A 23,204-nucleotide genomic window follows, 5' to 3' on the forward strand; every position below is an offset into this window, starting at 1 on the left:
TGGCTTCTCCATTTCCTACACTATTCTTAACCTCCCCTTGTCTGTTTTGTACCTAACATTTATGCTTCTTATTCCCTGTACCTTTTCCCCTATCCTCCCTCTTCCCCATCCTCACTGATAACCCTCCATGTGATCTCCATTTCTGTGACTCTGTTCCTATCCTAGTTGTTTGCTTTGTTTATTTTATTTAGGTTCAGTTGTTGATAGTTGTGAGTTTGCTGTCACTTTACTGTTCATACGTTTGATCTTCTTTTTCTTAGATAAATCCCTTTAACATTTCACATAATAAGGGCTTGGTAATGATGATGAACTCCTTTAACTTGATCTTATCTGGGAAGCACTTTATCTGCCCTTCCATTCTAAATGATAGCTTTGCTGGATAGAGTAATCTAGGTTGTAGGTCCTTGCTTTTCATGACTTTTGAAGACTTCTTTCCAGGCCCTTCTTGCCTGCAAGATTTCTTTTGAGAAATCAGTTGATAGTCTTATGGGAACTCCTTTGTAGGTAACTGTATCTTTTTCTCAGTGCTTTGAAGATTCTGTCCTTATCTTTAATGTTGGGTAATGTAATTATGATGTGTCTTGGTGTGTTTCTCCTTGGATCTAACTTCTTTGGGACTCTCTGAGCTTCCTAGACTTGCATGTCTAGTGCCTTCACCTAAGTTTTCAATTTCTTGCTTTTCCTCTTATCCTTCTGGCACCCCTATGATTTGGATACTGGAACATTTAAAGTTGTCCCAGAGGTTTCTAAGCCTCTCCTCATGTTTTTGAATTCTTGTTTCCTCATTCTGTTCTGGCTGAATGTTTATTTCTTCCTTCTGCTCCAACCTGTTGATTTGAGCCCTGGTTCCCTCCCTTTACAACAGTATTCCCTGTATATTTTCCTTTATTTCATTTTGCACAGCCTTCACTTCTTCCTCTATTTTGCATCCATATTAAATCATTTCTTGATGACCAGTGTTTTGAACTCTGCATCTGATAGCTTGGCTATCTTCTCGTTGCTTAGTTTTTTTTTTCTGGAGTTTTGATTTGTTCTTCATTTTATTTTTTTAGAGAGGGGGAAGGGCGGGGGGAGAAAGAGAGGGAGAAAAACATCAATGTGTGGTTACCCCTTATATCCCCCACTGGGGACCTGGCCCGCAACCCCAACATGTGCCCTGACTGGGAATCAAAGTGGCGACCCTTTGGCTTGCAGGCTGGCACTAAATCCACTGAGCCATACTAGCTGGGGTTGACCTATTCTTTCATTTGGGCCACATTTCTTTGTGTCAGTGCACCTGTTACATTGTAAGGCGTGGAGCCTCAGGTACTCGCCAGGGTAGTGTACCCCACTTTGTGCATTGTGGCGCTGTACATGGTGTTGGGGTCAGAGAGGGAACAATGCTGCTTGCCCGGCTCTTGCCCTGCTTTTGGTCCCTTCTCTCGCTTCCCACAAATGGACTGTGCCCTTTTAGGTGCTTATTCCCACGTCAGTATGGGATCTCCTGGTCCAACAGCTGCTGCCTTGTCTTGCATCTTCTTTGCCCCAGCCTCCTGCCTCCGTCCTTCCTACCAGTCTGGATGAATGTTTCTTCTTTAAGTCCTTGGTTGTTGCACTTCTTTACAGTTCAATTTTCTGGCAGTTCAGATTGTTTTTGTTTTGAAATTGGCTGTTAACCTTCTTTTGGTTTTGCAAGAAAGTGAAGTGTATCTATGCTATGCCTCCATCTTGCTGAATTCATTTTCTTAGGCTATAATAACTCTGAATGAAGTTCAATGTTCAAAAATTGTTACTATAATTAAATATTGAGGAAAGATTAGGTAAATTGATTTTTTTCTGCAGTGGTGAACACACAGAGCAGTGGATAACAAACCATTCCAATTTTATACTGCCCCGAACCTACAGGGCGACATGGACCCTGCTCTGAACCAAATAGAAAATGAGGGGGCAGGAGTGGAAGCTGAAACTACTCTTGTAAACAATAACATGTGCACAGACACTGCTAGAACAAATTAAATGTAGAGAAGGAATGTAGGCAAAATAATAAAATAAAAATAATTCTTTCCCTTACTTGCTTCATATCTTGGCTCAAGGTAAAATAGTAAAACAAAGCCCTGTGGGTAGCAGATGATTACACGAGTTAAAAAACAAAACTCTTAGTATGTTAAGATAGCAGATTTCTGCAATTACAGCAATGCAATTTCTCTAGAGTTTCTGAGTATCATTTCAAATCACAGAATCTTGAGTTAAACCTGGCCCTCTAATCTCATTATAATTATTTAATCAAAATCTCTATCTTTTAAGACATCCAATGTTTCTTCAATAATAGTCTAAGTTATTAATTTAAATATAGTAAATATTTTCACAAACAATAAATGGAAAGAAAGCACAGGGGCTTTGTGCAACATAGAGATTCTCTGAGAATATCAGAGCAGCAGAACTAAAAAGGGTAAATGCAATACAGATATTCTTCCTTAACTATATTTAAATGCAATATACAATATACTTAATAACATTTAACATGTTTTGAATAGTCCTGATATTTTGGGGGGAAGAAATGAGCTAAAATATTTTGTGGGCAACTTTTGTAGATATCACAGAGGGCCCTTCCTACTGCAGGTGGTGAGGATGCCATAGTGAGGGTACACAAAGAAGAGCAGGATGCAAGATTAGTGAAGTTAACTGGATAAAGGCACTAATCAATTCAGGGAGTTCAATTTCTGACAGATGGAATAGAGAAGCTAACAGGGAGAGAGAGGAGGCATATGATAAAAATAGAGATGGGAAGAAAAAGAAAGCAATAACTGATTATTAGCTATCCTTCCTTCCACTTGTCCTAGAGGCAAGTGCTTACCTGTGCTTGCTAATCTAAGCTCCACTTTTATCTTTTCCTCAAAAGTTCCCCTACCTTTAGTGATCTTAAGATGCATGTCTGTACCTAGCCCTCTTGTCTACTAACTGCTTCTTTCTGCCTCCACTTTTACTCTGCATTCTTGAAGACTGGCGATCTAGGAGAGTACAATGTCATGACAAAGCTGGCTTATCTATGAATTCATTCAATAAAATATTTGAGCATCTACTGAATGCCAGCTACTATGATAGGTGTTAGGAATATAACAATAAATAAAACAAGGTCCTGCTCTCATAGGACTTTCAACCTATGGGTTGGGTTGAGGGTGGCAGAAAGGCAATAAATAAGTAAACAGATCAAATGGCGATACATGCGAAGAAGGAAAACAGCAGGGTAAGATTGACAGTAAGTAATGATGGGAAGGATGCTATTTTACATAGGGTAGTCAGGGGAAGGACATCCCCATAAATGGTGACATTTGAATAAAGACTTAACCAAATGAGGAAAATAGCAATATGATTATCTGTAAGGAGCATTTGGGGCAGAGAAAATAGCAAGTACAAGCATTTACATAGGAATGTGCTCAGGTAGCATGAGTAACAGCAGAGGCCAGTTAGGGACAGAAAAGAAAATGAAATATATTTTGAAAAGCCATAAAGCTGCCTATATTTACCAATTAATTATTTGTGGGGTGAGAGATACAGAGAGGAGTCAAAAATGATGCTAAGATTCTGGTCCTAATCAGTGGAAAAGGAACTCTTTGTAGTAGGAAGTACAATGTTAAAACTTCAAATAAACACTAATAATTTGTGGGAAAGTTACTTTATTAATAATATAGCCAAATACTATCCATGTACCTAAGAATAAGTTTTCTTAAATACCTCTGTTGAAAAAACCCCCCCAAAACTTTGTATATTATGCTCCTTAGTATTATTGCAGTCACAAATGAAAGTAGTCTGAATATGAAAACATATAAATAGTCATTTTAGAGAAGTAGATATAATAGAATTTTGTTGTATGAGGTTTTTACCTATAGAACTTATTTTTAAAATTACTAGTTTAATTCCCCTTAAAACAAATCTTACCAACTTGAAGTTAATCTTAATCATTTGTTTCAGTGCTTTAAATCCCCATTCTCCCTTTTCACCTTCAAGTTCCAAAACCTAAAAACAGAGAAGAAATGCTTAGTTTAACTTAATACTGTTATTTTTCTAATGACATTCAATATCTCAGCTTTAAATTTATTTTACATATGTATGAAAAATAGTTCCCCAAGAATTTCATTTCTCAATGTCATTTTTAAAAGCTTAAAAAAAGAAACAAGTCTTAAATGCTTACTTAAGTATAAGTGAGCTTACTTTGAAGGTTGTTCATCAAAAGACAATATAAGATCCACTTCTTGATTATTATACAGTTCCAGAAGTACTTTTTCCCTCTGAATAATCCATTAGTGAGAATAATCCAAATTTGTATCAATAGTCAAGAAATCACAGTATTTAACAGTGAAACCACATCTTTGTAATCTGTCCCTCAAAGAAGAACAAGACTGCAGGGGTAATACCTATTAACTATCATCTTGGTTCCCCTACCAGATTCATACTAGCTTTTCAGGATAATAGCCATGGGTCTATAGATAGCTTGATTGGGAAAAAACAACAGCAGGATAGCCCTTTAGAAATACATGCTTGTACTGCATAATGCAAACTTATTTTGTAGGATCATCACTGAGTATCCAGTACACATTTCTAAGAAAAAAAATCACTTGGAACATATTTGATCTAAGACATCATTAAAAATATAAACTTTAAGACACAAAATCAACCAGAAAAAATATGAACCTTCTGGAAACTGCTTAATGCTGCTTTTGGGTCATCTTCCTTTAATGCTTTGGAATTATAGTATTGATTTTCCAAATCCACATTTGGCTCGGAGTTACTATCTTCAGAGTATTCCTGTGTGTTGGGAAAAAAAACAGATGTTAAAATGAAAAAAGAAACCCACACATTGCACAGTACAAACTAAATATTGTTAAGATAGAAAAAACCATACATTTATACAAAACAAAACAACCCTGAATACATAGGTAAAATGTGCCATATTTAACCCTTATTTAAAAAACTAGGGGAAAGTCAAAACCACGTGGAAAGTATAATAAAATAATTTCTTTCTTTCATATCAAAACTACAGTATGATTTCCACAGAACTACCACAAAACAAAGTGCAAAGAAATAATACTGGTTGGTGATTCCCAATTCTGTAAAATGACCTTCTGTTAGTCACGAAAACTGATAAAAATCTATGTACTAATTATTCATCTTTAGTTCCATAATCAAATTTTCTTTACTATCTAAAACTAAATTTTATCACTTTAACACATACTAACTACCTAGGATAAAGTGTATATGATGTCTATTGCTAAATATGTTAATATTTGCCTTGTGTACATTCCATATTACTAAAATAGCTGTTCAGTTGTGCAAACATATTTTAACTACTTTTATAACAAACCAAAATATGTACAAAACAAATTTATATAATTTTATGACTTTCATCACACAAATTTAGTTCCTAGTACTTAAATAATAAAGTAGAAAGGAAAATTGGAATGAAACAACTATTTTGTAGAGCAGTATAAGCCTAAGTTTAAAACAGTTCCCAGCCCTGGCTGGTGTGGCTCAGTGGACTGAGTGCTGGCCTGTGAAACGAAAGGTCGCCAGTTTGATTGCCAGTCAGGGCACATGACCAGGTTGGGGGCCAGGTCCTGGGTTGGGGGTGTGCAAGAGGCAACTGATCAACACACTGATGTCTCTCTCCCTCTCTATCCCCCTCCCTTCCTCTCTCTCTAAAATAAATAAAATCTTAAAAAATAATAAAACAGTTCTCAGATATTCAATTTAATGATGAGATCATAAAATACACATAGATTAGTATAATAAAAATTACTATTTCAGGAAGACACAGGATTATTTCCTTCAGGTACAAGTCATTACAAAGGGCAAGTTTATAACAAATTAAGAATAGTACCTGCATGTAAACACAAAAAGACAAGAACGGTGTTCAGAGTTATTCCTAAATCCAAATGCAGTTAATAGATTTTTTAAAAAGAGATATTTATGGAAAATTCTGTAATGTTTCAAAAGGCACAAGAAAAAAAACGGTATATACTGAGTGTAGTGTTAAAAAGCTGAAAAATACATCAACTTAAGGTGAATTTTTCCTATGACCAGTAGATGGAGGGGCATCCTTGATGTCAGTTACAAAACCAGTTTTATCTGACCACAGTGACTTTGTAATGTGCGCCCTCTGGAGGATAATTATTTCTTTCTGTGAGGACCCAAAGCTCTGGCAGTCAACCTCACAGATTTAAGAACAATTTAGTTATGTTTAACATATGAAAATCCTTTGGAATACTTAAGAGATGAAATCAGATTTCGGGTAGCAAATAATTTCATAATCAGTCATTCACTTCTTAACCCTGTAATCTAGGTCTGACTACAGTGAAACTGATCAAACTAAAAAGCAATAAATAGTGAAAAGTAAACTTGTACATCAAGTGATTGCTTCTGAGCTAGGTTTTGAAAAATAAATGGGAGTTTGCTTGCTAGACAAAATAGCAGAGGGAGAAAACAGCAGACACAAAACAGGGTAATAGGAGGTAACTAAAGAAATAAAAACAGTCATATTGTTGGAACATACAAAGTCTAAAGACTTCTGCCTTCATTATAATCTATCTACTCCCTACCATTCTTGCCTACCACACCACTTTCATCTCCCCAGAGATTATAATAACCTTCCTGTTCTCCTGTTAACCTTTAAATTTCAATCGAGCCATGTTAAGCAGCCAGAATAATCTTCATAAAATGTAAGTGATCATATTCCTCTTCTAAAAAATGGTTTTCCATTACTCTTAAAATCAGGTTTAAAAATCGTCATCAATGTGACTCTTGACTATACATCCAACCGTATCTCCTATCAAACTTTCTTCATTCACTTTGCTGCAACTACTCTGGCCTTACGTCATAAGTGACCAACTCTTTCCCACCTTTACAAGCCATTCCCTTCTCTTTCTACCCCTCTTCATCTGGTTAACTACTGCATATCATTACAGCTTCAGTGTCACCTCCTCAAGGAAGACGTGGGGTAAAGAATCAGCTATAAAACCTACTCTACATCTTTGGAAATCATTTCTTCTGTAGTTAACTGTTTCAATAACATGCAGCAATAAGTAGCTCAGCCAGAAGATAGATGGCTTTTCTACAATCCAAATCTTTAGAGTCCACCTCTAAAAATTTTTTTATTTACATCTATTTCAAAGTCTAAGAACCTGAACTCTTACTCAAAACCCATGTATTTTTGGTGTTTTTATCCCATAACAGATTACAAAAAAACAACTAGGCCAGGGTATGAGAAGAGGGAAATAGAAGTTGAGAGATACACATGATGGTAGTAGGCTGTGGAGCTGCAAACAAAAAAGAAACTGAAAATAACATTTTAGGAATTAAAAAGGTTAACGTCAATTACCTAGTGGTTAGTGAGATGACTGTAACATTACTGAAGACCAGAACCTTTCCATTTCCTACCGTGTCTGCCAGAGTGCCTTTCTGCCATTCAATCACTGAATGCCTGCCTCTTCAGTACAAGGTTAGCTACCTAAACTTCTGGGACCTGACTGGCTCCAGACTAATGATACTTCTAAACTTTAGATGTTATAACTCCCCAAATCACAATGATCAAGTGAAGACTTGCTCCAATATTTTGTGGATATATTCTTTTGTTTTTTTATATTATATAAAGAAGTGGAATATGTAATTTTTTTGGTATAACTGCAATTCAACTCTTAGATGCTATTGCTTCAATGTATAAATAAATGAGAATTGACACAACTGATAAGTTACTGACTGGCTTCTTATAATTGAGCAAATTCTTGTTTTGATCTGCAACAACCATGTTCATACGGTTTGAACCAGCCTCCATGACATCATCAACCTTGTCATTGGTGGCTCAGTGAATCACACCCTCAATACAAACTGTGTAGCCCAGCAAATTATTTTCAGTTATTATACTATCATGATTTTTAAACTAATGACATTTTGGAAACTCTTTAATTCTGTTCAGATTTCTATTATTTATACTCAATGATAATGATCTTTAGTATACACTAACAATTAAGTACTGCTTAAAATGCAAATTATTTCCCTTAAAGCTACTCATGGACTGAGACAGATATGCAAATGAAACAGCAATATAACACAATAAAAACAATAATAGAGACACATATTAGGTACAGTGGCAACTCAAAAAAAAAGTAACCAACTACTCTTGAGTAAGTAAGATAGAGGAAGGAAAAGTTTTACCTGAACCAGCTCTAAAAATGTGAATAGGAGCCCTAGTCAGTGTGGCTCTGTGGGTGGAACATTACTGAAAGGTCGAGGGTTTGATTCTGGTCAGGGTTGCAAGTTAGGTCTCAGTTTGGGGCACGTGCAACTGATGTTTCTCTCTCACATGGATGTCTGTCTGTCTCTCTCTCCCCCTCTTCCTCCCTTCCCCTCTCTCTAAAAATCAATACGCATATCCTTGGGTGAGGATTAAAAAAAAAAGGTATGAATAGGAGTTGCTAAGAAGGAGGGAGGGCATTTGAAACATAGCAATCAATGTGTGCAAATGCATGGAAGCTTTAAATAGTATTGCATATTTGGAAGAACCATGAATTGGGCTGAAACACAAGCTGAGTGTAATGAGATGATGTGAGATAAACTAGTAAGGACAGAGCAACAGGCGTATAGAAGTCTAGCAAGGAGTTTAGATCAAATGGAGAGTGATTAAAAGGTTTTACAGAGAAATAATCATATTTGTGTTTTAGGAAGAGAACTCTGGTAGCAATGAAGCAGCCCACTGGATACTCTTACAATAGTCTGGCCAAGAGATAATGGAGGCCTGATTTCAAGTGGTAGAATATGGAGAAAAGGAAGGGGATAGAATTAACATAGAAGATGTAAAGTGATGTTGAGAGCATAAAATAGGAAGCACCTAGCACATGGGAACAAGATAAAGGAAAATACATCTATCTCTAATGACTACAGTGCCATTAGTCAGAATAGGGAATGTAAGTATTAAATAAATATTGCTAAAAAGAATTCCCATATGTGAGATGAATAGGAAACACACCTAATTTGTAAATGTTAACACTTTTTTTCAGCCCTGGTTGGTGTGGCTTAGTGGATTGAGCTAGACCTGCAAACCAAAGGGTTGCTGGCTGGATCCTAATCAGGGCACATGTCTGGGTTGCAGACCAGGTCCCCAGTTGGGGGTGTGTAAGAGGCAGCCGCCAATTGATGTTTCTTTTGCACACTGATGTTTCTCTTTTTTCTTCCTCCCTTCCCCTCTCTAAAGATAAATAAATAAAATCTAAAAAAACCCCCAAACTTTTAAAAGTAATTCTTATTAGATAGACAAAGAGAGAGAGACATTGATGTGAGAGAGAAGCGTTGATTGGTTGCTTCCTGTACACACACCGACAGGGATTGAACCCACAACCTTTTGGTGTACAGGATGATGCTCCAACCAGCTAAGCCACCTGGCCAGGGCTAATTCGTAAAAGGTCAACTAAGGTGTTTTTTAAACGAGAAACTGAAACTTTAATAAATATATTAAGAGTAATTTAAAATACAATGAAGAATTTAAGCAATTATTTGAAAAAGAAACAAGCACTTGAACATTGTTAAAGGTATTTAAAAAACCTACTAATAATTCCAACCTACTTATATAATAACTCATGTCTGGAGGGCTCCCCAAAGCAATCTGTGAACCGTCCACACCACCCAAATCTATTTTTCCTTTCTCAAAAATGTCACACAATTTAAAGTCTCTGTTTTGGCATAAACCGTTCTCTCTCCTACAAATTCTAACTGCCTTCTCTCCTAAGAAACTTCCCACATTTCTCCCATGATGCTCCTCTGTCCTAACATTCCTCAGCAACATATTCATCAAGGCTTACTTTGTGATTCTTTCTCCAACTCTTCTTGGCAAAATAAATCTTAGCCAAGCTTTTACATGACATGCATCTCTCTAATACAGACCTTGTGTTTATGTTCTCTCCTGTCAGCTGCCCTGCCATGAACTTCTCAAAAGCAGGGAACTTTTTCTTCCTCACCTGGTATCCCCAGAGCCTGGTATACTACAAAGTGCCCGTAAGTGCTTGCTTAATTGAAATGAAAACAGCTGAATGTTCCAAAATAACAATGACACACAGTAGCCAGAAGGCAATTCTGACTCTGTCAGAAGGTATCTAGTTACTACTGAACAGAGTAGTTGGATCTAGAGTTCATCTACTTATTCCTGTGTCTGCTGGCAATAGAAGTCTAAAGTAATGTGCTCCAGGGAAACTTCTGGTCAAGAAAGAGGTATAAACATGCTTTTGCTTCCTTGTGCAACCACAGAAAGAATTACAATTAGGCCTCAAAACAACACCCAGAACCATCAGAAAATCGAGCTGTATGGTAGTCCAACTACCAAGGATTTAAAGAAGCCACATTCATCCACACGGGCAGAAGGGGTGGACACAGGCAGAGAAGCACAGGGGTGCTGTATGGCGCGGAAAGGCAGCAGCCTACGGGATGGTCCCACATTCGTGTGTGGTGGATAAAAATCGGGAGGGATACCTTGGGAGCAAGTGATCCCAGCCCCAGGCCAGAACACACAGCCCAGGGTCCCAGTGCCAAGAAGATAAAGTCCCATAACTTCTGATTGTAAAAACCAGTAGAGGTTAGGGCAACGGAAGAACTGTCAAATTTTCAGAAGACTACGCTTTAAGGGCCTGCATGCACTTAAAATGTAGACAGATCCACCCCCACTGGGATTCAGCACGCAGGCAACAGCTGGAAGGGCACCAGTCACACAGGGCAAGTGCCAGGCAAACCTCCAGAAGCCAGACAGAAGCACTCTCCCCTCTCTGAGCCCCCCACCACCCCTACAGAGCCACAAAGCAGGTTGCCCTGCCCTTGTGGCTCTACCCCACACAATGTACAGGTGCCTTTTCTACAACAGGCCATGCTACTAAGACAGGGAGTCAAAGCAGCTCTACCTGATAGACAGAAACAAATACACAGGGAGGCTACCAAATTGAGGAGACAAATATGGCCCAAATGAAAGAACAAAACTCCAGAAAAAGAACTAAATGAAACATAGACAACCTATCAGATGCAGAGTTCAAAACATTGGTGATCAGGATACTCAAAGGACTCACTGAGTATGGCAACAAAATAAAAAAGACCCAGAAAGAAATGAAGTTATACTAATAAAGAAAAATCTACAAGGAACCAACAGTGGAGGGGATGAAGCCGGGGTTCAGATTAATGATTTGGAACATAAGGAAGAAATAAGCATTCAACTAGAATAGCAAGAAGAAAAAAAGAATTAAACAACAACAACAAGAACAACAACACGAGGACAATGTAAGTTGCCCTGGGACGTCTCCAAACATGTCAGCTGATTTCTCAAAAGAAACCTTGCAGGCAAGAAGGGACTGGCAAAAAATATTCAAAGTCATGAAAAGCAAGGACTTGTGACCAAGATTACTCTATCCAGCAAAGCTAGCATTTAGAACAGAAGGGCAGATAAAGTGCTTCTCAGATAAGGTAAAGCTAAAGGAATTCATCATCACCAAGCCATTATTAAAGGGACTTATTTAATAAAAAGGAGATCAAAACTATGAACACTAAAAAGCCAACAAATTTACAACGATCTACAACTGAATCTAAAAAAAACACCAAAACCCAAAAACCAAAGCTAACAACCAGAACAGGAACAGAATCACAGGTATGGGGATCACTTGGAGGGTTATCAGTTGGCTGGGGAAAGGGGGAGAACGTGTAGGGATTAAGAAGCATAATTGGTAGGTATAGCCCTGGCTGGTGTGGCTCACTGGATTGAGTGCTGGCCTGCGAACCAAAGGGTCCTTCATTTGATTCCCAGTCAGAGTTGTTTCTGGGTTGTGGACCCAGTCCCCACTGGGGAATGTGTGAGAGCTGACCACACATTGTTGTTTCTTTCCCTCTTCTTCCCTTCCTTCCCCTCTCTCTAAAAATAAGTAAAATCTTAAAAAAAATTTTAAAGCATAATTGGTAGGTACAAAATAGATGGGGGGGGGGTGTTAAAAATAGTATAGGAAATGGAGAAACCAAGGAACTTATATGCACGACCCATGGACATGAACTAAGGGTGGGCAAATTGCTGGAGGGAATGGGTGTACTGGGTGGAGAGGGGCAGAGGGTGAAAACTGGGACAACTTTTCAATAATCAAATATTGAAATATTTTTCACTTGAGTGAAAAATTTCACTCAAGTTAATGGGTCTTAATTTGTTATCAGTGATATAAATTAGAACATTCTTTCATCTTAAACTTTCAGTCTTCAAATTAAACATTCCAAAGACAGACATCATAAAAGTCATTAGACCTGGCCTCTAGTTTTGACTCTCCCACTAATCTGTTGTGTAAACATAGGTAAGTTACTTCATGATTTAGTTCCTCTCCTGTCAAATGTGGGGGTGGAGCCCTATAGGAAGTTCCTAATTCCTGCTGAGTTCTGTATGTTCATTTTGAGATATAATTTACAATTGTAAATTTACTTTGTTGGGTACTCACAGTTTACAGATCTATGTTAGAAGTGAAAAGCCTTAAATTTATCTTATTCTTAGCATATAAAAGCTGTCTCCCCCACTACTTATCTTTTTAGTTATCCTTGTTTGAATCTCTCTAATTCGTTATACAGGGTACACTTATGAAGTGTTGCAAAAATGCACCCAAAGTTCTATGTCCAATACTTTCCTTTGAAGTAGTAACTTTAAGAGGTAGTAAAATTATACCAATTATACTGACATGATGATTAAATAACACTTCTGAAACTCTCAAGAAAACAAACTTAATTAGATGTTTTTAACCTAAAACAGAATCATTCAGTTCGATGGCCCAACTTATCAAAAATGACTCCGAATATAATCTTTCACATGTACAAAAAGGACAAGACCTGGCTACAGCTGAAGTTTAAACAGGAAGGAAGGAGGAGAGGAGGGGAGGGGAGGAGAGAAGTGAAGCCACACCACGCCATGCCATGGGCCCTGGTCAGTTATCTCAGTTGGATAGAGTGTCATTCTGATACACCAAAGTTGTGGGTTTGATCACTGGTGAGGGCGCATATAAAGAAGCAACCAATGAATGCATAAATGAGTGGAATAACAAACTGATGTTTCTTTTTCTCTCCCTCTCTAAAATTATAAGAAAGAAAGGGGGGGAAAGGCTGCATATTGTTTGTAACAGCACACTAGGCAAATTCTTATCAAAAGGAAACTAATAAGTTAAAGTATGGCACATCCATTCAATCAATGTAGCTGAAAAAAATGAGCAAGCTCTTTAGATATTTACATGGAATAATTTCTAAGATAAATTAAAAAGTGACATGTAAAACAATGCAAATGATATACTACATCCTGGTTTAAAAAAAGGGAGGGGGGTAAATTAAATCTTTGGAGGGGGGAAAAAAGCCCTGGCTGGTGTGGCTCAGTGGATTGAGCACTAGCCTGAGAACCAAAAGGTCACTGGTTCAATTCCTAGTCAGGGCACATGCCTGGGTTGCAGGTCAGGTCCCTGGTTGGGGTGCATGCGAGAGGCAACCGACTGATGTTTCTCTCGCACATCGATCTTTCTCTCCCTCCCTGTCTTCCTTCCCCTCTCTCTAAAAATAAATAAATACGTTCTTAGAAAGAAAAAGGGAGAGGGATAAAAATGTATGGGGAGGAATGGGATTGGGCAAATGAGGAACAAAAATGGAAAGTTTATTTTATATTTTATATTCTTGAGCCATGTGCATGAAATATCTATTTTAAAAGGCCAGATTCCTCAGATTTAGAAGACAATTTCTAAGAGAAACTCTAAAAAATTTTGAGCAATGACAAAAATCACTGCTTGGCCTCCCAAGATTGAAGTAAAATTTTTGTTCATTTGTACCCTGTAACCTACTCTCTCTCCTCCAGCAATAAAGGTAATATAGACTCACTGTGAAAGGTTTGCAAGAAACAAATTTTAATTTCCTGACACTTTTCAGATTTTCCAGACATTTTTCTCTATTTTTCCACAACAAAATAGCACTCAACAAATAAAATTTATTCCCACCCAATAACACTGTAATATAAATTACATATTTATAGTGGAGATGTACTCACTGTGTATGCAGCATTAGGGACAAACCTTTCCTCTATCAGGTGAGGGTTTTCAATTACAGCACTCTTCCTACAGAAGAGGCAAGCAACCCCATCTCCCTCTCTACAGTGAAAGTGGTTCACAGAAGGACACAGATACTTAAGTTGTCCCTTCCTGAGATTTCCCTGTTGGAGCTAGCAGAGAAGACCCTCTCTCCTTTGGGGTTATGATACTAGGAAGATGCTGCATTACATCTTAGATAATGTAAAGGCAGTTAAGAGAACATATTGAAGAAAGCAGCCCAGGAAGAGAGACAGACATAGTAAAAAATGCAGCACCATCATCTTAGCCAATGAATCCAGCCATACTTATACTTCCTGGTGATATGAGCCAAATACACAGTCTTTTAGTTTAAACTAGTTTGACATGCATTCCTATCCCTTATTCAAGAGCCCTGACCAATACAATTTACAAAACGTTTTTCTTTCCTTTTTTAAAAAATGATTTGGTTTATTTCTTTTTAGAGAGGGGGGAAGGGAGGGAGAAGGAGAGGGACAGAAACATCAATGTGTGGTTGCTTCTCATGTGCCCCCTACCGGGGACTCAGCCCACAATCCAGGCATGTGTCCTGTCTGGGAATTGAACCTGCAACCCTTCAGTTTGCAGGCTGGTGCTCAATCCGCTGAGCCACCCAGGGCTCATAAGTTTTTCATATAATTGAATATTCTTCAGAAGCATGGTTTGAAATGCTGATATAGCTACTCCATCACATGAATATACCATAATTTATCTATCATTACCTTATTTGTATTAATATTATTAGTATTTTCCTATTATTGATAATTTGGGCCTTTTTCTAATAATTTACAATTAAACACAGTTTCTTTTAGAAGCCTCAACTGTACAAATTTCATTTTTATGAAGACTATATGCAGAATACCAAATGTGTGTACAGCATAGAAAACAATGCCTCTCAGACTTACAAAAAGTATACTGTTTGAAAATCTAGTCTTAGGGATCCCCAACATTTATTTTTTCAAGCAGTCAGTTACTGGGACAACAATCTCAGAAAAATAGCCTACAACCTCCTTGTTCCTCTTATACGCACAATGAATGACCAAGTGAGACTCTTTATACTAAACACACAAATCCCTAAAAAGCTATTCTCCTGCTCTTGCCCTACATTAATCTAACAGCTCTTTTTCAGATGAGATTATATATTCTGTACACATTGATTCAAAATCTTTTTAAAAGAGAGTAGTGTTCATTTTAATTTGCCAAACCATGTTCTAAGGTTCTTTATAATATGAGAAACTAAAGTGCAAGCCATCATTTGTCTGCAGATCTTATTAAAATGGTGACAAATAAGAGATTCTGTAAGGTAGGTATCCTATAGTTAAGACTTGTCTCTACCCTCCCAAAAAGTAGATAAACAAAGAAGTAAATTTTTAGGGCATTAAAACTGCTATATATTAAAAGAAGAAACAATGCTAGTAAACATTCATTCACTAATCATAACTATGAGCTTGACTAGGGCAGATGAGGCTCACAGCTGGAAATATATTTAACCAAGTGGAATTATTCTACCTTTTTAACAAAATTTTTTCCTTGTAATACATTTAAATGCAAATGTACAATGCTGTACATATCACAGGACCTACTAAAGAATAACTTTTGGTATGAAGTCAATCTGTTTTAAACCCTTTTTAAATGATTAGAAATACTAAGCAATTTCATGCTAGAATGTCTGGACTGTGGAATTATCATATAATGAACTTACCAAAAGCATTATCAACTTAATGAATGGCACTATAGTTGTTATTTAGTATTAGTATACCAGGAAATAATCTATAAATCTGTAAAATTAGCACTGGATTAAAAGACATTTACCTGTGCCATCTCCTATCTCTGCATTCCCTGCCACATAAATTCCTCTGCTTAGAAAATGCCTGCTTCTGCCTAAAATAAAAATCTTAAGATATTAGAAGAGGTCAAGAGTACTAATTTCATCTTCACGGATGTTGCTCAGTTGGTTGAGCACTGTCCCACAAATCGAAAGGTTGCCAGTTCAGTTCCTGGGCAGGGGAAATAGGTTTGGATTTGGTATGAGAAGTAACCAGTTGATGTTTCTCACCTTATCTCCCTCCATTTCCCTCTCTCTAAAAATAAACAAGGTAAAAAACCCAAACTGGATTTATTTTATGTTTGTTTCTTTTTAAACCAAGTTTGTTTGCTTTGAGATCTTGGGAACAAATTGTTATTTACTTTCTTGGATTAAAACTATAGTTTTAAGCCCTGGCTGGTGTAGCTCAGTGGATTGAGCGCAGGCTGCGAACCAAAGTGTCGCAGGTTCGATTCCCAGCCAGGGTACATGCCTGGGTTGCAGGCCATAACCCCCAGCAACCGCACATTGATGTTCCTCTCTCGCTCTCTATCTCCCTCCCTTCCTCCTCTATAAAATAAAAAAAACAAACAAAAAAACCCCCACAAAAAAACTATAGTTTTAGAAACATATTTTCACTTTTTCCAATGGTAGTCTACCTACTCATTTCTACTACATTGGGCAAAACCAGAAAGTACCCCATAGTGTTAACATTTATCAAGAGACAACCTACAAAAGGCTGAATATATATATGTAGCCAGAAATTCTCATGCTTTTAGTTTTAACATTTTGACTAAAACGAGGTGATGGGAAAATTTCCAACAAACATTTTTAAATAAAAAATAAGTTTCCCTAGAACAGCGAGTCAATTCTGTAGATGCTAAATCTTAAACTAACAAACAAAACGACCCAGGCAAATAATTATTAAAAACAAACAAACAAACCTAAAACTTTTCTTTTAGTAACATGTAAGCATGAAATAGCAACCAAACCCTTAATCTTTTTTTTTAAAACATAGTGGTTTAAGGAAATTAACTAAGGCAGTAAAAAATAAAATATTAAATAAATATTGTGCCACACAAAAGAGTTTAACTAATAGTAAACAGAGCATAAAAGCTTTTACCACTTGACATCTATCTGGGAATCCAGAATGGTATCCATGCAAGAGAGATATGGGGAGAGGGACATTTAACAGAATGCTGAGGGAAAAAATTTCATTTAATTATGTAGTAGTGTAAGATCTTTTTTTGGTTAAGAAATTTTCAAACAAGACGAACCACCTATATATTCAACTTTATATTGTACATGTGGTATAACAGGCCCTAAAAGGTGGCAGAAAGTCAAATTAAACAACTGAATATTCAATTAAAATTCCTGCACAAATTAATATAATGATGACCTTCAAGTTAATCATAGTGCTAATGAGTCATGTATGTATTGAAAGCTACTGCTTAGGAAAAACAGGAGCAGAAAGATTTAAAAACACAAACTAAAAATACAAACATTTAAAAGAAACACTTCCATTGTTACAAAAATATCTGTAATACAAACATGTAATAAATAAAAATGCTTAAGATGTCACAAGTAACTTATTCTTAATAAAGTGAAGGCACTGCCTACAACTGATTTAGTTTGCACAAACAAAAAACATAAGGCAGAAATCATAATTATTAGCAAAATTTTACATCTGACTTTAAGGATGCTCAAAACCTCTATCATGACTTTCACATAATAGCAATCATCTTCCTTACCCTTTTGCAAATATGCCTTCTTTTAAAATGGAAAGCTTCATTGGAAATGACTTTACAAAGTAGTTTTACACTAATTCAAAAACGATTATTAATATCTTGAGAGTCTCTGGCACTTAAAATATCAGAGAAGCCACATCTCCCCAAGCATTCATAACTTTATGATAATGCAGCATCACTACAGTGTACATGAACCATGCAGAAAAATGCAACTCCATTTTTTAAAAAGCAAAGTTGACGTTGATTCTTGGTCTAGATACTTTTTTAGTTCCCACACAGATCATATTTTTGAGCAGCAACCTGAAATGTCAGTGAATTGTTTAAAAACCTGTAAAATCTGCTCATAAATTAAAACGTAAATGTTTTGAAATTATCATTCAGCTGCATAAATTCGTTTATTTTTTCACCATTGATATTTTCAACTTTAAATAGTGGGTAATTTCTAAGCCAAGAAAAAAAACCCCACTGGGTCAACACCCTTGTTACCTGTCTCTGCTCACCAAAACAAACAAAAAGCAGAACCTCCTTCCCAGCTTTTCTCTTTACACACAAGTAGTTCACCTACTTTTCCCATCTATCTTTGCTCTGAATTCTCCACAACACCTACACCTTAAACCAAAACGAACCCTGGGCAAGATTAATTAAGCTATGTTTCCAGGAGACCCGTTTCATGGTCCGGCCTGGGAGCAGAAAGGCTTCCCGCCCCCTCTTCGCCCCCAGTTTTCAGACCCTTCTCCCAGCATTTCGCACCAGCTCAGTACAAGTATGAATAAGGGGCCCCCCCGCAATGCTGGGGCCGAAAGGGCAGAGCCGGGGCCTAGACCACTACACAGCCCCAGAGGCGGCTCGCGCGATAGGGAGGTGGTAGCGGCACCGAGAACCGGACGCCGGAGGCCAGGGTAGTCTAAATAAATGGAGGAGGCGCTCCGACTTGGAGCGTAAGGCTCGGGACCCCCTTTGCTGCCTCGTTTACCCTCCCCTCCCCCATGCTGGAGAAGCAGGGCCCCAGCCGGTGCGGGAATGGGGAGGAGGTAAACCCGTCCTGTCACTGCACCGGGAGAAGTTGGAAGGAGCACATGTTCTACGGAGAGAGGCCGCGGCCGCCCCTGCCCTGGCCCCTAAAGCCAGACACCACTTCCAGCCCTCCAGGTTCGTCCCCTGCGCCTCACCAGGTCGTAGTCCTCTTCATCATCGCACATGAAATCATCTTCCATGTCAGACATCTTGGCCGGGAAAGGGGGAGGGGGAGGAGAAATTGGAGACAACCTCCTCCCACAATCCTCCGCGGCTGAGGCGTCACTCCCAGCTTCTCCTTCCCTTCCCGTCTCTCTTAGAGGAGCTAAATGTTTCCACCCGGAACAAATACGCTCGGCATGGGGAGGATTCACTACGACTCCAAAAGGGAGTGCACTGCTCTTTCTTCCTGCGAGACGGTTGGTGCCTTAGCAACTAAACCTAGCAACCGGGGAATTGTCAAGTGCTGGGGAACTCAGCTGAAGGGCCTTGGAAACCTTGTGCTCACATCAAGCAGTTTCCAGCCTCCTAGGCAAGGGAACAGTCTCCTCCCTTGCCTGGGACTCTGGAACCATCTCATTCTGGTGAAAATTAGAGGCAGCCTAGAACCAGAAGCCTTTTACGGAGTAAAGGCTGACATGCCCGTATTGTATGACAGGTAGTGTTATTTCTACCATCATTATCTACATGCTTTTAGCCTACTCATTGCGGTGAGTGATCCTGTGGCGTTTGGAGACCTTTACAACAGTGCAGTTTTACACGTAATGTTTGTCATATTTGTAGTCGGCAAAACGATTCTTTGGATTTCCCAAATTAGTTGAGCATCAACCAGTTGAGGCGCCCAAAGTCTTAATTCAGTTGTTCAACAAATTTTAAACTGACATGTACTGCTCTTAGGACCATATTAAGGTGGTAGTTAACAGCCTGTTTTTAAAAATGTATGGTTGCACAAAATCATCAGCATAATTCGAAATAAGAAAATGAAATAAAGGGGAAAAACTACTTAGCATTTTTATATAATGCTAAGTGTGGACTCAGTTCTGCCCACTTGAGTCCACAAATTTTATATAGTTATAGCACAGATATAATTTCAGATTCTTTTTGTACCTAGTTATGTAACAGCATAGGATGTGTACAATATATTCTTGACAATGATGATTTTAATAGTTGTTTAATAATCCCTCCTTTGAATGAACCAATATACCTTAATTTACATTAGCATGCCATTTTGATACATTTAGAATGTTGCAAAAATAACACTATTTTAAACAATTCTGCAGTGAATATCTTTGTCACTTTGTCTCTGGAAAAAGTCAAAGGAGCATTACAGGCTGGATTTTTTTAGTAATGAATTGATTATTTGATTTAGTAATCACATTTTAGTAATTTGTTGATTTACTAATCACATTTTTGGTCATAGTTCTTTTTTTAAGATTTTATTTATGTATTTATTTTTTTTAGAGAGGGAAGGGAGGGAGGAAGAGAGAGAAACATCCATGTGCAGTTGCTGAGGGTCATGGCCTGCAACCCAGGCATGTACCCTAACTGGGAATCAAACCTGCGACGCTTTGGTTCGCAGCCTGGGCTCAATCCACTGAGCTATGCCAGCCAGGGCTGGTCATAGTTCTTAAAAGTTATATAACAATATTGCATACTTATAAACAAATTTTCCCTAATAGTTTTTTCTCCCATTATTTTATTATGAGAAATTTCAAACATACAGTCAAATTGAGAGAATAGTCCACTCAACATGTGTATATCCACAATCAGCTTTATTTGTGTCTGTATGTATTTCTTCAAAGTAAGATGCATATATGAAATCACTCTTAAATGCAGCTATGTGTATTTCCTAAAAATAAAGACATTTGCTTATGTAATTATATCATTGTTACACTAAGAAAATTAATCATTCCTCAATATCATCTAATAGCCAATGCATGTTCAAAATTTCCTTATTAAACATATAATTTTAGAATTGGAAGAGCCTTAAGTGATACCATGTTAGAATCCAAGGTTTCCCAGTCATAGCAGCTCATTAAATTATAGCTTCCCAAACTCCACACCAGAGATTTAAATCAGTAGATCTGGGGCAGAGCTCAGGAATCAGTACTTGAAACCTTACAACAAAACAAAATCTCCCTATGCTGGGATGATTATCCATCTCAGTTTGCTCAGGACAGCCTTGGTTTAGTACTGTTTTCCCAGAATAATAATTATCAGCATCTATCATTCTCAGAAGTTTAGACAATAGGTCACATGGTTACTCTACCAGAAATTAATAATTCTTCAAGAGAAAGTTGAATCCTAAGATGGTCAAAGATTTATCTGCTCAGAGTAACCAGAGCTATATAGTTTTGCTTCTTAATTAATGAAACAATTTTGAAATCATCAACCATGTATGTACTGATCACATGTATAAAATCATTTTATTGAATGTATTTATATAATTTACTGCTTTTTAATGTAATTATTTACTCCTACAATGAAGAAAGAATTGTTCAAGTAAATTATTGACTAGGAACATTAGGAAAAATGTAGCTAAATTTTGAGCATAATATCCTGGTCATCTCCAAATTTCATAAACCCAGTCTGGAAATTTGCTAAGAGCAGTTAAAGTGGTCTGCATTGTGCTTAGCATATTCCTTGAGTACACAAGTGTAATGAATGTTTGTTGAATAAACAAGCATGTGAATTAACCTTTCTGCTCTGGGAATGCCCTTATATGTATCACTACACATCAAAATCTTTTTTGTCCTTGAAAGTTCATTTGAATGTCACCTCATTCACACAGCATATTCTGAATACTTTGTGCAGTTATGAAATCCTTTTTCTTGATATCAGTTTTACTGAGTGGTAAATAATAAACAAATTTTTATTTTAATTAACTGATGTGACAATTAATTGGTGCCCTTGTTGAAATGGATGCAATGTTTTTAAAAAAACAGAAAAAAGCTTTGTTGAGGTACATTAAACTGCACATAACATGTATAATTTGATGAATTTTCATGTGGGGGAGCTTTGCCTGCAGAGCCCCCAGTCTACCGTGGATGAGAATAAGTCTACCAAGGCATGATCTGCTTGGGGAGGAAAGGTGGCTGAACTCTCAAAGGAGAAGGGCCAGGAGCTTTTTCCTCAGTGGGCTTTTATTGGGTTCAATTTGCACAGGAATACAGGTAAAGCTCATCAATCATTGTCAGGCAGTAAGGATCAAACAATAAATAACACACAAAGAACTATAAGGGCTTATTCTGAGTCAGGGCCAGTTAGCTAAAGGGCCATGAAACTTCCGGGAAACAAAACTCATTTCAAGCTTGGATCCTTATCAGAAAACTGAGGACATTCTTAGCAAAGCAGGTTTCACAGGATTTTATATATTCTTTCTTAGGCCTGATTGCCCCGGGGAACCTGTCCTTTCCAGCACAGGGCCGCACCCACCTCCAGCATTGTTTCAGGCTTAAGTCAGGCAGGGGAAGTAAGGCAGCCCAGAGATTAGGAGACTTTTCGCAGACTGAATGAGCATTTAGGCTATGTCAAAGCCGAGGGCTGAGGGTCCATCATCCCCTTTTTCTATAGCCGCCCAAGTCCTTCCCTGAGGGCCCCTTTTTGACCATGCCTGTCTTAGGTCATCCTTCCCTTCTGAAACGAGGCAGGGTGGTTCCCAACATTTTGACTTACGTGTAAGTCTGTGAAACCATCACCATGATGAAGATAATAAACATATTTATCACTACAGAATTTTCTTATCACCTTTTGGTAATTTGTCTCCTCCTCCCTTCAATTTTGCCAGGAAATCACTGGTCTGTTTGTTTTGTCACAGTAGATTAGTTTACTTTTCTGGAGTTTGATGTAAATAAGCATTTAGTATGTACTCTCTTTTGCCTGGCTTCTTTCACTCAGTAAAATTATTTTGAGATTCATCCATATTGATGCCTGTATCAGTTGGTTGTTTCTTTTTATTGCTGAATATTCCATTGTATGGATATACTACAGTTTATCCTGTTGATGGGTATTTGACTCTTTTTAGTTTTTGACGAATACAAATAAAGCTGCTAAGAACATTTGTCTACAGGTTTTTGTACAGATATGTGTTTTATTTCTCTTGTGTAATGTGGTGGATGGACTCCAAGGTGGTCTCATTACTCATGCTTTTGAATAATACTTTCCCTCAGGGGTGACCAACCTTTTGGCATCTCTGGGCCACACTGGAATAAGAAGAGTTGTCTTGGGCCACACATTAAATACATTGCAACACATGATCACAAAAAAGAAATCTCATAATGTATTAAGTAAATGTACGATTTTGTGTTGCGCCACATTCATAGCCATCCTGAGTCGCTGTGGCTGGGGGGCTGTGGGTTGGACACCACTGCTCCCTTTTCAGTGTGGGTGAAATCTGACTTGCCTTTAAAAAAAAAAACTTTGTTGGGGTATAATTGACAAATAAATGTCAATTGTTTTTAATTACAAGATACAGCAAAGGTGATGTACATGATGACATTACACAAGATTGTAAACCCATCTTGCTAGGACAGACTCTGC

The 23,204-nt window shown here is 37.7% G+C and overlaps 2 protein-coding genes across 3 annotated transcripts in view; one reads left to right on the plus strand and one right to left on the minus strand.

Annotated features, from left to right (window-relative positions):
• COPS2 (COP9 signalosome subunit 2) overlaps positions 1-18,934 on the minus strand; it is a 34,438-nt gene extending 15,504 nt beyond the window's left edge. The window contains exons 1-3 of one of the 2 annotated variants that reach the window (XM_028505517.2): positions 18,821-18,934; positions 4,669-4,782; positions 3,916-3,993 (exon numbers count right to left, since the gene is read on the minus strand). In XM_028505517.2, coding sequence (XP_028361318.1) covers positions 3,916-3,993; positions 4,669-4,782; positions 18,821-18,874 — 246 coding nt within the window. In that variant the 5' untranslated portion in view covers positions 18,875-18,934. The remainder of the gene's footprint in view (positions 1-3,915; positions 3,994-4,668; positions 4,783-18,820) is intronic. The other variant, XM_028505516.2, reaches the window with a different exon arrangement.
• A 36-nt stretch (positions 18,935-18,970) lies between these two features.
• GALK2 (galactokinase 2) overlaps positions 18,971-23,204 on the plus strand; it is a 130,764-nt gene continuing 126,530 nt past the window's right edge. Inside the window, exon 1 of the mRNA XM_028505938.2 lies at positions 18,971-19,323. Coding sequence (XP_028361739.1) covers positions 18,995-19,323 — 329 coding nt within the window. The 5' untranslated portion in view covers positions 18,971-18,994. The remainder of the gene's footprint in view (positions 19,324-23,204) is intronic.

This window comes from Phyllostomus discolor, chromosome 1, assembly GCF_004126475.2.
Source record: "Phyllostomus discolor isolate MPI-MPIP mPhyDis1 chromosome 1, mPhyDis1.pri.v3, whole genome shotgun sequence".
NCBI classification, from domain to species: domain Eukaryota; kingdom Metazoa; phylum Chordata; class Mammalia; order Chiroptera; family Phyllostomidae; genus Phyllostomus; species Phyllostomus discolor.